This window comes from Candida parapsilosis, contig 005806 (assembly GCF_000182765.1).
Source record: "Candida parapsilosis strain CDC317 annotated contig 005806".
Classification (NCBI taxonomy): Eukaryota; Fungi; Ascomycota; class Pichiomycetes; order Serinales; family Debaryomycetaceae; genus Lodderomyces; species Lodderomyces parapsilosis.
Window position 1 is genome coordinate 606,230 of NW_023503279.1, and position 16,468 is coordinate 622,697.

At 40.1% G+C, this 16,468-nt stretch overlaps 4 protein-coding genes across 4 annotated transcripts; 2 read left to right on the forward strand and 2 right to left on the reverse strand. All coding sequences in view use genetic code 12, as the record gives it.

Moving 5' to 3' along the window:
* Nucleotides 1-956: 956 nt before the first annotated feature.
* CPAR2_302550 (uncharacterized protein) lies at nt 957-7,184 on the forward strand (the record flags this gene model as incomplete). The annotated part of the gene is made up of 1 exon (XM_036807625.1): nt 957-7,184. One exon carries the CDS (start codon nt 957-959, stop codon nt 7,182-7,184), a length of 6,228 nt encoding a protein of 2,075 aa, XP_036664443.1.
* Nucleotides 7,185-7,580: 396 nt separating this feature from the next.
* SUT1 (Sut1p) lies at nt 7,581-8,690 on the reverse strand (the record flags this gene model as incomplete). Its single annotated transcript, XM_036807626.1, has 1 exon — nt 7,581-8,690. One exon carries the CDS (start codon nt 8,688-8,690, stop codon nt 7,581-7,583), a length of 1,110 nt encoding a protein of 369 aa, XP_036664444.1.
* A 4,115-nt stretch (nt 8,691-12,805) lies between these two features.
* On the forward strand, nt 12,806-14,614 carry CPAR2_302560 (uncharacterized protein; the record flags this gene model as incomplete). Its single annotated transcript, XM_036807627.1, has 1 exon — nt 12,806-14,614. One exon carries the CDS (start codon nt 12,806-12,808, stop codon nt 14,612-14,614), a length of 1,809 nt encoding a protein of 602 aa, XP_036664445.1.
* A 111-nt stretch (nt 14,615-14,725) lies between these two features.
* Nucleotides 14,726-15,628, reverse strand: CPAR2_302570 (glucose-6-phosphate 1-epimerase; the record flags this gene model as incomplete). The annotated part of the gene is made up of 1 exon (XM_036807628.1): nt 14,726-15,628. One exon carries the CDS (start codon nt 15,626-15,628, stop codon nt 14,726-14,728), a length of 903 nt encoding a protein of 300 aa, XP_036664446.1.
* Nucleotides 15,629-16,468: the final 840 nt, after the last annotated feature.

A 16,468-nucleotide genomic window follows, 5' to 3' on the forward strand; every position in this document is an offset into this window, starting at 1 on the left:
AAAACTTTAATAGCACAAACCTTACTAGTAGAGACCTACTCCTTTTGTTACTCATATCTCAATTGGGAAGGATTATTTCCTCATTGGGAAATCTTCTTCTCGCCCTATATTTAACAAAGATAGCCGCGGGTTTAAACATCTCTGTCTTGACTGATGTCCTGTGACAGACTACATATTCGTAGGAGGTCCAATACCGTTACATGAGTTTTGCGCTTTTAAAGTTTTCTATTTGCGCAAATCAAAGCCACCATATTTGCTCTACTTTTTTAATGCTAAATCAGTTAAAGTAAGAGTGGTAAATCTAATGCTACCCGTCATATAACCAAATGAAGTTAGTGATCAACGCGTCTCCTGCAAACTCTTACACATCTCATTGTTAGAGTAACTTATCCTTTCAACTCGAAAAGTTCACTAAAATCTATATTCAAATGTTCATGTTCAGCGAACACCCAGATTAAGACCATTCTCACATAATAATTGGTGAGCATGGATCGCAGTTGCGAGAAAGACTTACTGTTGAGACGTTTGTGAATGTTTACACTTGACTAGTCTCCAACTCGTGAACCATCAACCTGAAGCAACACGGATCATAGACACCACAAAAAAAACAAAACAAAAGTCAGCTCTAGGTATCTGACCACGTTTTCATTTTGCCATTGACGTTCTGCACCGTTAACTTGTTGTACCAATCTCTTGTTGGTAGAGGAGTGTCGCAAGTTGGGAGGAAAAGACACGTTAATGAAGAAAATATATTGGATCAAGGTACACTACCTTCTCGTGTTCACCAAAGAAAAGTCTTTCATACACTGAGTTCATGATTCTTACAACCAATAAACGCAAAAGCAGAATCAACATCAATTCATAAGTTGTAGCAAACAATACTATCTTAATCATCTACTGAAATAACATTTCCAATCTATCCAAATACTGACAACCGCCTCTGACACCACCCCAACATGTCAACACATGACGAATCTCCAGTACGAGATTCAAATCCTACGATTGACGATCTATTTGGAAGCGGAGGAGGAGAAGAAATAGCAACAGCGCATGACCACGAGGACGATTTCTATGCATCCATTCAACAGAATCATCCAATAACTCCGTATGATCAACACGAGAATTTAAAGATTGATGATATAAACTACCCAACACACGAGGAAGATGGGGAAACTGGGAATCAAGAATTGAGTAATGAAGTCGACACAATTGCGGAACAATTATGGCCAGATCAAGCAAGTCAAGATCAGCCACAAGATCATAAAGAGCCTGGTTTTTTGCCTCATGACCATGATGACCACAATGATGATGAAGGCGATTCATTTTTCAACAACCTTTCTGTACCTCAACCAAGAGAAGTTTTTCGAAGTAGTATTGATACAACCGAGCATATAGAAGTTGCGTCTCAAGAAGAGCCAGAAGATCATCAACCAACAACACTCGAAGATCAACACAGTGGAGCTGATGACCATTCGTTTACACAAGCGTTGGAATTAGGTGAAGAGGTTAATCCCCAAGTCGAAAGCAATGATGTTGATACTGATGATGGTGATGGAGAGTATCTGAAATTGCCGCTGTCTCCACCACTGAATGAGCTTGATTTAGACAACGATAGTTTATTTAATGAGTTTCCAGCTAATGAGGAGGGGGAACAAGGTGATGACAGAGATGAGTTGGAATTACTTTTGGGTGGAAGAGATGAACTTGCTGATCAAGCGAATGAAGTTCAACAAGTGCTTCAAGAAGAATCACAAGATGTGCCTTCGATTCACGTACAAGAGGAAAATACAGTAGAAGATGATAAAGTTGCGGAGCATGAGGATACACCACAAGTCGAGCAAACCAATATAAGCGAACCCGCAACTGAATCTAAATTGGATGAGTTGTTCCAAGATGATGCTGATGACGGTATCGATTTCTTACAGCATTTGAGTGCAAAAAGTACTAATTTAGCTGCGGATGGTAACAATGACAATGCTGGTGCCAGTTTGAACGATGATAACACAAAATCTGAGATAATTGGTAAAGTCAATACAAAAGAACCAGCTGATGAACTTGCTAATAAACTCGCTGACTTGGATTTGGAATTGGATGATGATCTTTTGCTTGATGATGACTTTTTGGAGGAGACACCAGCCCAAGTTCCAACACAAGCTCCTGTTCAAGCTCCCGCGCGAGCCTCAACCCAACCAAGGTACATGCCACTGAATCAAAGACCAAACTTGTATGCGCAACAGCCACCAACGGCTTCCCAACAGGATGCTTCCACTTTTGTACAAAATTTGGCGAGCTCAAAAAAGAAGAGTGATGCATATGACTTTCCTGATGAACTAATTGTTAACAAAGTCAAACCTGCACCTAGACATATGGTAAACAAGTATGCGCCTACTGCAGGAGTTTCACAAAGCTCAATAGAGACATTGAATTCAACAACCCATGCTGCTGCACCACCTCCAGCTCCACATGCATCTACATTATCGAGATCTTCATCTCAGTCACAAACCAAGGATAAACCTTTGCCACCACCTCTGCAGCAAAAGAAATCTTTTTTCGAGGATTTCCCCGATAGTGGTTTGCCAAAACCTAAAAAGGCTGCCAGAGCTGCTGCTCCAGTCAAGGCTGTCAATCAATACCATCCGGTTACATCGCCGGTTCAGCAACACATTCAACCTTCAAATGCTCCATCATTGCAAAGCCAAGTACTTCCAAAAACTAGTAATAAACCACCTCCGATAAACCCATATAAGCCGAAAACAGGTACATCTCCAATTTATCAACAGCATATACCAAGTGTTGGGCATAGTGGTATTGCTAAACCTGGTGTGAATGTGCCACCGCCACATTTAGACACTAGCCCCAACCACCCTGCATATACTTTCCCTCCAAGTGCTGGGAACATTAACCAACAATTGCAATATCAACCAGCTTCGCATTCAATGCAGCAAGGAGCTCAGCACACGAAGGCTATGCCACCGCCTTCAAACATGTACGCACCTGCTTCAGGTCCAGCACCGCCAGGTCAGCAACCATTTCCACCCGTGAACAACCCTCCTCCAGCTGCTCCTCATAGTGCACCAGGAAATAGAAAAGCGTCGCATTCGATAAATACCAATGTGGGAAGATCGGGACTGCCTAATTCAAACAGCCCCTACGTTCCAAATGCTGGTCCCTATGCACCACTGAATCAACCGAAATCTCACAATCGTACAAACTCACTTGTTGGTGGTAAGGGTAAAGAGATTAATCCATATGCTCCAGTAATATCGCCTGTGGTTAGTGATGGATCACCGCTATTATCAAATCAACAAACTCAACCGGTAGCAGCTCCATCCATGGTACCACCCCCTGGAAGAGTGCGCGGATTTTCAAATTCAAGGCACAGTAACATTTACAAAACCGCTCCCAAGGTTGTCAATCCTGAAGACTTGGTTCATAGACAATTTCCCGTATTCAATTGGAGCACCTCCCAAAATGTTGCTGTTGTGAGAGTCAATAAAGCATACAATCACCCGGTAGTTAGTGTTGAATCGATCAGCAATTTGTGCAAGGACAAGGACTTGTATGCCAATTTCCCAGGTCCGTTAGTGAAAGGTAAACTGAAAAAGAAGGATATTTTGAATTGGTTGGTGGTGGCTGGTGATTATTTACGTGCCAATGCATTAGAACAAGAGCTTTTATTGAATGACATCATGACACAACTTGTCAATTTCGATGGTAATTTGACCTCACACGATTGTTTAAAAGAAATTTGCCTTGTTTTGAATCCAAATATCAACTTCAGTATCCAAAATTTCCCCATGACTGGAGGAACTGCTAATGCATACAAATTGGATAGTGCAAGCATAAATACAGTTTTTGCATTGATTCAAGCAGGTCATATTGATAAGGCATTAGAGTATACAATTACCAAGGGAGACTGGTCCATGGCTCTAGTCCTTGCTAATTTTAATGGTGTTGAAAGTTTTGCTAGAATTGCGTCCGAATATGCCAGAAATGCATTCCCATTTTCTAAAGCCAACAACAAGGTGTTGCATATTATGCCTGTTTTATTGAAAGTTCTTGCAGGTAATGTGCAAAGTGTCATTGAGGATTTGACTAGCGTGGTGAATGAAGGAGACTATGCTGATTTACATTGGAGAGATATTGTATCATCGGTAGCAATGATTAATACTGTGAAATCAAAGGAATTTTTAATCGAATTTGGTAAATTATTAATCACTCGTGGTAATCAGTTGGGTGGAGAAGTTTCATTTATATTGGCTGGTTTACCTCTTGGTCAACAAGGATTTATGGTGATTTCATCAGGATCAAATTCAATGTACACTCAATTATACGAGTATGTTTTAGCCACTAATGGCAAGTCGTCATCATTGCCTCATTTGTTACCAATCAAATTGAAACACGCATCCACTTTGGCTGATTATGGATTGATCAACGAATCACAAAAGTATATTGATTATATCAATTCGATTCTTAAAGCCTTGGGTAATAGATCTCCATTTGTGTCTCAACAGTTGGTTCAGGAGTTTCAAAATCTTATAATGAGATTAAGTGATTTGGGATCAACTGAACAAGGTGGATGGTTTGGAAGTAAAATGAGCAAAGTCAATTTGGATAAAGTTTGGGGTCAGATTGACAAGTTCATTGCTGGAGATGAAGCTAAGCCAAAGAGTAGTGATAACGGTGTGTTTAGCAAATTTAGTCCAGCAACGTCAAGAAATACATCAGTTTTGGATTTGGGTACGTTGCATAGTCATGTTTCACCGGCAATGAGGACACCAGATACATTTGATAGAAAACCACCAACGACTCATCATGCAACTTATCCATTGGGTAGTGCCATTGGTGGTGCTGCTACATCCAGCGCATTTGCTCCGCCATTAGTATCGCAATTGTCTTCGACATCTGTCAACAAGTATGCGCCACCGAACTTGGCTGCCAATTCTTCTTTCCAAAACAATACCGTTGCTGGAGCAGCTACCACACCTAGTGCAGTTCCACATACTGCGGGTCCAGGATCTGATAGGTATTCACCATATGTGCCACCAGCTAGTAACACTTCCCAATTCCATCCAATGCATGATTCTGCTCATCAAGCGTTTCCTCAAAGTAAAGGGTTTTCACCCTCTGGTCGCAAAACTGCTTCCTATCCATACACAAATCATGCAGCACAAGTGTCTACCTCATCGCTTGGCTCAATTCCTCTGCATTCTCAACATAACCGTCAACATCAACATCAAAATCAACATCAACTTCAAAATCAACATCAACATCAACATCAACAGCAGCACCAACACCAACAGCAGCACCTGCATGGTCAGAGTAACTCCATATCGAGTGTCATTTCCGGGGATGCTTTCCAGCATAGTGTCGCAGCCACTAAAGAAGGTGTGGAGCCGCCAACTGGCGAGTCACCAAATGTGCAGAATGAGGATGAGAGGATTGAAACGATTACGGAATCACCCGAGTTAAAAGCAACCGTACAACTGCTGTCTGAAGCTTTGCAGAACCAAATGAGTACATCATCGAAACCGCCATCATTGAAGAAATTGCTGCCGCACAAAGTCGAAACCAACGAGCCTGCTGAAGTATCACAACCATCTAAAAGCACTGATTTGAATGAACCAATTACTGAAAAGCTCGATCCCGAGGAACCAGATAAGAATGAGGATGTAGCTGCTGCACCACCTCCACCTCCCATGCCTAAAATCAAGTCGGCTCCACCTACCGTGCGAGCTAATCCTTACGCGCCAAAGGCCGGAGCCAAACCGGCCACTAGGAGAAATAAGTATGGTCCTGCGGCTGTTGCAACATCATCGAGTAGCAAGTACGGACCACCTGGGGTACCATCTGTCAACCAGAATGGCAACACAACCGGAGGTGAAAATGATATGAAACCGGCTCCAACTGTACAAGAGCCCATTCCACAAAACCCACCAACTAATATCGATACAAGTTTTGGTATTTACTCAGAGCCCCAGAGAGATGAGTCCAAGCCAATTGAGCAGGAGGAAAACACAGCTCCACCTTTGCGACAACCGGCAGAGGGTGTAATCTCTGGCATAGATGATAGTTTTGAAGAGCCTTCGCTTGCTGAGTCGACAAATATATTGAATACACCACGGTCAAGACCATTGAGGTTGAACCAAGGGCGTAGTGCATATGATCCAATGAATCTACCTAGATCGAGTGTCGTGACACCGGGATTCGTTGATGATAGCAGGGGGCCTGCATTAGATGGATTTCCCATCCCTGGAAGTCCAGAGTCAACCACACGTGCCAATTCTGTTTTTGGTGGTACTCATGGCCCATCGCATGGCGGTGGTGGTGCATTGTTTTCCTCCAGATTGTCCCAGTCACAACAAAGTGCATTATACCAACAATACGAAGTTCAAGATGATACTGTTCGTGATTATGTGCCAGTGATTGAAGAAGAGGATGATGAAGATGAATACGATACTGAGGCAAGGAAGAAAAAGGCGAAAATTGATGAGCAGAATGTAAAGATTAAACTGGAAAAGCAAAACCAAGATGCTGGCTCGTCTAAGGAGCAGGAGCAGGAGCAGAAGAAGCAAAAACAAAAGCAGGGCAAAGATGGTTGGCTTACTGGGTTATTCTCCCGAAATGATGGTAAAGAGAAGCCAACAAGAGCACATTTGGGAAACCGAAGCACATTTTATTATGATGAGAAGCACAAGAGATGGCTAGATAAGTCTAGGTCGATTGAGGAGCAATTAAAAGAAGGCCAAGCACCCCCACCTCCACCAAGCATGAAGAAGAAGCCTGCCGCGCCGGCAGCTGGACCGCCAAGACCTGCATCTAGTGGTGCGCCTCCACCAGCAGCATCACCAGCAGCACCACCAGCAGCACCACCAGCAGCACCACCATCATCATCGTCGGCATCGTTGCCGAATGCTAATTTACCACCTGCACCTGATACCTTGGCACCAACACCTGCTTCTGACAATGCAACTGGTCAATCTAGTTTGACGACTCCGAGACCAACACCCAAACCTAAGTCTAAACTTAAAACAAGAGGTGCAGCAGGAGGTGCTAGTGGGGGCACCGACTTGGCCAGTGCTGGATTAGATGATTTATTGTCAATGAGTGAAGGAACTGGAGGAGGTGGACGTAAAGCCAAACGTGCTGGACGTAGAGGTTACGTTAACGTGATGGACAAGTAAAAGTAAAGGGGGTCGTTTTGTGTATAAATTTACAATAAAGAATTTGACAATTTGGAGAGAAGGGAAGATGTAGGAGAGGGTGGGGCGCAGTGGCTAGAGACTTTTTAATACAAACTCTGCGTGTTAATTGAAAAACCGATATACGACTTTTTATCTAAGGAATTGAAATAAAATATATAAAAACAAAGCTTTAAAATGAAATAAAGATAACTCACAATCAAGAATGTATTGTGAATTGAATGAGTCCAACAAGAGTTTTTCCCTCAGTTAAAGGATCTATACCAACCAACCAAAAAAAAAAAAAAAAAAAAAGACAACAAGCTTCAAAAAGTGTAACCAAGAAAGGAAATAAAATAGTACAGAAGTAAATGAGCTTCTCGTATGTGTGTGCTTCCACTAAGCAGTGATACCAACTTGAGCTTCAGTCAACGCACCACAATTCAACAATTTGTCCAAACATATTCCATTGGCATTCGCATTCTTGGCAACACTGGATCTCTTTGTGGTTTCCTTAGATACTTTTCCAGCACCACCACAGGAAGAAGATCCCCCCAATGATGTCAGTTTCTTCAGTTTCTTTTTATTACTCAAGATATCTTCTTTAGTAAAACCCAGAGAAAAACAACAATCAATCTTTTTTCCAATACATGAACGACATGGTTTAAAGTGAATGTATTTGTTATTGTTGTGTAGAAGTTGGAAATCACCCATGCATAATTTGTTTGTTGTTGATAAAGTATGAAGTTGTTGTGAGTTGAGGTTGTATGTGGCTGCAATTGATGATGTGGATGTTGATGTGGATAAGATTGTAATTTCGGCGTCGCATTTCACTTTGCGGGCACGACATGAGTCGCATGATGGACCTAGTCTTTGTCTTCTTTTGTTGGTGGGGGAAGAAGAAGATGATGATGAAGTGGAAGTGGTGTTTGGTTTTGGTGTTGAGATATTTGCTGGTTGTTGTGGCTGTTGTGGTTGTACATTAGCATGGACAATTACAGGTGTTGCTGGTGATGACATGTATGAAACCACTGAAGAAACTGAAGAGACTAATGATGGCACCGATGACGATCTAGAGCTTGATTGGAACTGTTGGGGTTGAGTTTGTTGCTGGTGTTGTTGCTGTTGTTGTTGATCCAAAAAGATAGCTGAGCTCAATAAACCCAAACCGTGTGAATCTCTGTTTGACTGAAATTGAGACAAGTTTGTTTCTGTAAGTTGTGCGCAAACTGATGTCAGACTTGGCAAATTTGGTCTGGCCAATGTGTAATTTGAGGGGCTTATTGGTGGCAACTTTATTGATGAAGAAGCTTGTTGTGGTTGATGATGCAGGTGCTGCTGGTGTGGGCTAGGCAATGCCGATTGTATAAGTGTATTGATTGGTGGCAATACTGTTGTTTGTGGTGGTGCATTAAAACTCAACTTGGGACTGCTAAATGATGATGATGACACATTAGGTGATACTGGTGATCTTGGTTGCATAATAGAATAATTAAGTAAGTCAGACATAGTTGTTGTTGTAGAATGCTAGTAATAATGGTACAGGGTTTAGAATATTTTGGGAATCTCAAACGATACAGTTGATTGTTATTTGAAAAGTGAGACAAGGTATCGATAAGGGTGTTTTTTGCAAAAATATATAGATTGGTGGGATTTTTAATGTATATTTATACATCTGGTTATTTCCTTACAGGCGGCAAATTGTCAAACGATGGTTTTTGATATTTGTGGTCTTACGGGTAAAACTGTGATTTTTTTTTTTTTTTAGAGTTGCAAAAAAAAAAAAAAAAAAAAAACAAATTCATAGTTTTTGTGTAGAATTATCCGCTGCATATGAGGGGAATTTCGTTTCGGCTTCATCCTGCATATAAACTGTAAAAAATGTTGAAAATCATCCACTGGATAATATAAACCAGTTTTCTTTGAAGTAAAAGCCGCCCATTCTCTGGTGTTAACATCTGTCTGTCTATTTCTATATATGGAGTTTAATGCTGCTGAGTTTGGAGTCTACAAGGAGAAGTGTGTTACTGAGCCCTTGTAAAAAAAAAAAAAAGTGTTTGCTCTAGTACAAGAGTCGATTTACCATAAGGCTTGCTCTTTTTTTTTCCCCTCATTTTGACAAAGATATACACCTAATATCCCTAACATCGCCTGAAGTGAGGTTAGATAAAATGAAGAAAACATATGTTTTGAGTTGACTTACCTCAGTCTCAGTGACTCTTGTGATGTCTTCCGTTCAACCTTGGAATATGCCGAGAAGTAGGGGAAGAACTTTTACTGTGAGATTTTACTTTAAAAATCTTATGCAATTAAAAGTTTCACCCTTATTTGGGTATCGGAGTACTGACTACGTTTGTACCGCCTCAGTTTGATCAAGATGATGATTCCTTCTGAAACAAAGCAGTTCCTTTTTTGCCCGCTGTACCTCTGCCTAAAAAATAAAAAGGGAGGAGAACAACTAAAGAAAGGTGAAAACCCTCGGCTCAATGTGACTCGGAGAAAGAAAGAAAGAAAGAAAGAAAGAGAAAAAAAAAAAATTAAAGATTTAGACGCAATGCAGATGACTCTCTCTCTCTCTTTTTGTTTTTTTTATTTTATGTCTCTCTATGTCCTCTATGTATCTGTCTTTTCTAAAGTTCTGTGATTTGTTCTTGTGATAATCGGAGTATGTATTCCATTGTACTAAAGCTCGGTTACACAAAACATCGAACGCTTCTTCCTTTTTCTTCTTTTTTTTTTTTTGTTTTTTTTTTTTTGGTTAACGGAAAAAATCGGAAAATGAATCATCTTCACTGCATTTGACGTATAAACACACAACACAACACAACACAACACAAACAGAGTTGCTGCTACTATTGTATCAGTGGTTGACTATTATCCGTAATGGAAATCGCAGCGCTTTGTTTGTTGCATGCGATAATATAAATGGAAAAAAATTGGTATGTTTCGCATGTTATTGAACCGAGCTATTTCCATAGCAATAGTTATTCATAGCCGGCATATGCTATTTCCTTTCTTTTCCCCCAAATACTAAACAATAGTAGTGACGCAACGCAACTCACACGATGCAATGAAATGGCATTTACATTATACCTCGGAGTTCTTTCTCCTCCCATTTGAGTTACAAATTTCAGTATAAACCCCTCCCTCTACACCCGTCTATTACAAAGGGCGCAGCAGAACTAACAACGTCCGTTAAAGCCTGCCTATCCCTTTCTTTATACGTGTCTCCTCCTTTCAACTTCTCCTCATTTTTCCCTTTCCTCTCAAAGGAAGAAAAAAATTAAAAAAAAAAAAAAAAAAATTTGATTTTAGGGGTTTCAATGATATTTGGGAGCACACGTCGGAGAATCGAAAAAAAAAAGAAAAAAAAAAAAAAAAGAATTTAAACTTTGCACTTGAGAAAACTCCGACGTATGTGTGTTTGGATGTGGATAATCCCAATTGAGTAATTTCATCAGTGACATCCTTTGTCCCGAGATAATTCTAAAAAATGGGAGCAAATGAGGAGAACGAAAATCAAGTCATAGGAGTCAGAGAAAAAGACAGGCAGATTGCTTTTGAGTTCCAAGAAAGCATCCGATATCCTCCTCCTACCTCCATCTAACTTCCTGCTCCACCTTATTTACCAAAGCATTATTCTATTATTAATCGAGCTAATAGAGAGATGGTTGCGGAGTCTGTTTTTTTTTTTTTTTTTGTTTTGGAATAGGTTGACTTCGCAAACCAGCGAAAGCGGAGAGACAAAAAAAACCCAAGTCAATATACTTAGTCAGATTTTCTTCCCACCCCCCATTCTCTTTCTTGCACAGCCTTTAAACCCAAAACTTTCAATACAGATTGCAACAAGGTTGATGTAACATATTGTCTCATACATACAAAATGCAACTATCAACCTCTCTCATCTCCTCTTTGATCTATGTTGCATATAGTGGTAGCCAGTGGTAACGCAAATACCACAAACGCCTCTCCATCTGTAGTACCTTCTTATTTTGAACCACACATGAGTCACCACAAACGGACCGTTTGTCCTGCAAAAGATGTCACAAAATATTTAAACAAAGAGGAAACCAAAAATCAATGTCGAATTTTTCAATGTCGCATTCTTTCTTTTTTTTTTTTTTTTTTTCGTCTCCGAAATATGGAGCAGCTGAGGGTGAAGAACAGAGAGAAAGCAACAACGATTCTTGCCATTCTGCTTTAAAGCACTTCAGTGAAGCGTCTACAGGCAACAAGGTGTTGTGCAATATACGACTTTTTCCTTCTTCCAGTCGAATCCTCCAGTTTCTTTGCCGAAACTCGATTTGCATGTGCTAAATTTACAAACAAGCGAGAGTTGACTAACACAAACCAAGAGCTTTGATGCAATCAAATGGATACCCCAGAGCCGCTTCGCTTTAAGCCCGAGTGCATCTATGAAGAAGCTATAAAAAAAAATCGAAAAGATGAACCGAGGAACAAGCACTGAGGCTAATTTCTGTTCTCCCTTTATTTTCTTCCTTGTGTCTTATGCCCTTAAAACTCCGTCGATAAAATTTTTAACACACGACACATAAAGTCCTATTGTTTATCAGTTATGTGGGGTATCGGAAATCGGAGAATATCAAAAAAAATTTCTTCTACAATTAACCATTGCATAAACTCCTAGCCCTAGTCGTTTCAAAAAGAGTTTCGTTTGTTGATACGGCTTAGACCCCCACCCGCATATATGCCTGTCTTCTTCAAACCTAATATAGTCTCAATTTTGACGTCATATATGAATAAAAGGTTTTACAACCCCTACTTTTTGAAGAAAGCGGAGATTATACTTCCTCGGCATTGATTGAAAATAAAAAAAAAAAAAGATAAAAAATGCACTTTAGTTGTTTCAATTTTTTTTGTTTTTTGCAACAATCATCTCCTTGAAACTTTTACCACCAAACGTTTGATTTAATCATAAACGAGGAGGGATTGTTGGAAAAAAAATACATTGTTAGGGAGACTTCCTTAGATCCAGTTCAAGCGCAATCGCTAAACAGCCTCTCTCCTGTCCCGTTCTCCGGGCTTCAAGATAAATGTATTCTTTGCTAGATAGGAGGAATTTTTTCAAATGATATTGGTGTAGCTATTGGGTTGGTAACCGAGGAACACAGTTCCCCTTCCCCCTCCCCCAATCCCTTATAATCTCTTCATAACATTGACTAAAAATTGAATCTTTTCATTACATCAAACTTTCGGCAGTTATTTTGCAAAAAAATGAAGCAAAATTTAAAGATCTTACAAAAGTGTTGACCATTTTCAATTATTATTTCAAGCACTTGGACTATGTGTTAGTGTACTACGATGAGGACCGACCCTATTCTGAGCTAAAAATTGCCAAATGTAGTTTGAATACTCCACTTTCAAACCATCTTTGCACGTGATAAGAAACGGTAGCGCTGGATCCCTCCCTTTTTTTGTTTACAATTTGTCCCAATTGGGAATATCACTGTGTTTTTGAATTAAATTTTACAACATCGTCAAAAATGTAGAAAGCTATCCAAAGGGTTTCAATTTACACCATCACACATATCCCATTGCACTTAGAATATACAGTGGAAGACCAAGGTGGAGATAAAACAGCTTCCTCAACCCGCTATGAGAGTATGACTGAAACTTACCATCAACAACATGTATCGCTAAATACTCCAATTGCAAAGATTAGAAACTTGAATTTGAATTCATCACCAGTCGATTATGACATACATGAGTATCAACCGGATGAGGAAGAGCATCATCAAAGGCGTCGGTTGTTTGCACCACAGGAAACACAATCCTCCATGTTTATCCTCCCAACACAACCACAAGCACCAACAAATCTATACCCTAGCCTAGATTTACAAAAGTCACCAACTGAATCATCCATGTTGAATAAAGGTTACTCGCATAAATTGACCAACAATGTGCTTTCAGAACTACATATGCGTGCTCAACAAATCACCACTACTACCACCAACGCGGGCCAACATGGTAGTGACGGTAACTCAAACACTTCACCACTATATGGATTAGATGATCAGGTGAGTCAACGAAGAAATAAACGGTATAGTGGAATACACATGTCGAAATTCAAGCAAATGGAATCAATATCACATCATTATTCAGTCCACAATGGAAGGAACAAGACGCCATCGCCACAGAAATTGGACAACTTGGAGAGTGGAGTAGAAACAGGATCAATTACTGGGCATGGTGAAGGGATTGAAAGTGCAAGTAAACGAAGACGAACATTGAATGGGAAGAATGAAGTTTTGGCAATTCCCATCATGCATCAACAAGAAAACCGACAACCCCCACAGAACCCGACAGATCATCGGAAAATATCACCAAGTAAAGCTTCATACAATTTAAATTCAATATTGAGAGAGACTACTGATACTGGATCGCCTAATAAAGAAACATGGTCAAAACCATTACTACAGCCACCTAAAGTGCCACAATTGAAAAAACGCCCTAGTTCATTGGAAATGGCTGGAGTGATTAACTCGTCACCTACGAGATATAATGACCCAGGGTTGGGGTCGGCAGCAGGATCAGGAGCATTAAAGTCTCTGATGTTGCACATGGACAAACCAATGAGTAATAGCAATGTACTGAGTTTGCTCAAGGAGCCACTGAAACTCAACGACGCTAGTGGACTGCAACAAAGTACTGAGAGTAACCACCATCTACTGAGTAGACCAGGAACCTCCAGGTCGTTTGTCAAGCCCCTTCTTCCTCAACAGCAACAGCAACAGCAACAGCAGCAACAACAACAACAACAACTGTTGAATCAAAAGCCACTGATACCCCAATTACAGAAAAAGCCACTGATACCCCAATTACAGAAAAAGCCACTGATACCCCAATTACAGAAAAAGTCACTGATACCCCAATTACAGAAAAAGTCACTGATACCCCAATTACAGAAAAAGCCACTGATACCCCAATTACAACGCAAACTGAGTATTCCACAATTACAAAGGAAACCTCTGATACCCCAATTTCATAATAATAATGAACATTTCAATAGGAACGCAACGATATCTACACAGGCAACGGCAACTACAAAGACAAGTATGAAACCTCCATCATCCACCACCCTTCATCATCAAAATGGTGCCTTGCAACAGTCAATGCATCCAGGATCCAATGAAAAATCAAATCAACCACACATTTCACGAATGAGTCCATCAAAATCATTCTCATCATTCAAGTCTCATTCACAAAACAACTCCTCTATACACAACAACAAGAATCAACTGATGAGTAATGGTGCTCAGAAGATGGATACTTCAGTCAAGACTACTTCTACATTGCCCAAATCGAAATCAATTACTATTCCTCAACCATTCTCCCTTTACGATAAACCAACAATTTCATCGTCACAGAAATCATTAAACAAGTATCAACGGTTTAAAGATAAATTTCATTGACAACGAATCTAATTTTCATTCGATATAAATGTATACTAACTTAACGTCATATGAATGTAGCTCCTCACCTTTAAAAGTCTATAATTTCAAAAAACTTGTCTTGTTCCTCAGTCATTCGTAAATATTACTCTGCACTTTGATTTCCCCGCCAATGACAATCTCCTGCTCACCGCTCCATTTTTCCTTTGGTGGCAACACAACCATTGAACTAACATGACCCGGTTCAACACAAACCATATTATGGAACCCCAATTTCGGTTCAAAATCACCCATACCTTCAGCTTTCTTCAACCATGGGTTCCATACAACTGAATCTTGTAAATTGGTACGATGCAAATTGAACAATACTTTACCCTTGTCAATTATTTGAATTATACGATGCTGATTTACATTTTTGTAAATACGATCAAATTCTTCATGAAATGAAATTGCTGGTGCCTTTTCAGTGTATTGCTCAGCAATCAATTGATCAAACACTGGTACATCAACTAAATTGTTGACTAAAACATCAGTTATATCTTCAACGTGGTAATATGTGTGGAATAACCAATTGAATTCAAATGGTTGCGATCCTGTGTTTTCAACTTCAATTTTCTCAATCAATTTATCTCCAGCGATGGATACGGTCAAGATCAATGTGAAATCATAGGGCCATTTAGATCTTGTGTCTTGGTCCAATTGTTCTGGTCCTAATCCAAATTGAACCGTGGGTGGAGATTCAGTAGTTTGACCTAAAAACTCCCAAGTATTATTTCTAGCAAAACCATGTTGGGGTAATTTTGCCGTTGGATGATTAACATCTTTTTGTTTACCGAAAACGGGAAACACCAAGGGGATACCACCTCTGACTGGTTTGGATCCGTCTAATTTGGCGGCTTTGGAGAGCCATAATTTCTCTTCACCATGATGTTGCCATGAAATGACTGTGGCTCCGTATTTCAAAATGGTTAATTTGGTGCTGGCATCTTGGGTATCAGTTATGATGACTTTGTCTTCTAATTCTTCAACTGGCATATCGTAATTGGAGTAGAAACGTTTTGGGTGGTTGGAATAGATATAGGATGTGGGTGTATTGAAGGGAGAATAGCAAATTGGGATTTTGAAGATATTTTCGTTGACTAAAGTGAGGGAGACAGAAGAAGTTGTTGCTACACAAAGACGGAAGAACTCAAATTATTTCGCAGCACTCTTTTAGACCAACGTGAGTGGGAAGAAACTCACTCACTATGGTTTTAGATTGACTGTATTCAATCAAATGTGTTTTGCTAAGCTAGTTGCTTATTCACTTTAGCTGGGGCTCCACCCACCATTGTACCCGAGGGGACATCTTTCGAAACCATAGAGCCAGCAGCAACAACTGCACCTTCACCAACAGTAACGACAGCCATAATCGTAGCATTAGCACCAATCCATACGTTTTGACTTGATATGAACATGCCCAGCAGTAAGCGCAAGTCGTTGCAGAGGCTAAACTTCTGAAAGTGAACTTACCTCGAGAGCAATGAACACATGGCTTTCAACAGTAATCCCACCAAAATCGAGAAAAATGCAATAGAAATTGATAAATACATGTTGGCCAATTATCATGTTCTTGCCGTAGCTGATATAAAGTTATGTGAACATATTGGCAGTGGTGTCAATGGGGTTGCCAGTGATTTCCCTTGGCAATCGTCTCACTTCATTTGGGAGACTGGTGGGTTGTTCAAACGCAAAAGTAACCTTCTTGTTGCGTAGGATTCTTGCAGCCTTCTGTGACTTTGTGGGTTGGTGAATTGTATGGTTTCACCATTTCTCAATCGTTGGAAAATGCTCTCCTCGCTTGTCATTGAAGAAGATTGTGGGTTGTTTAGAAAA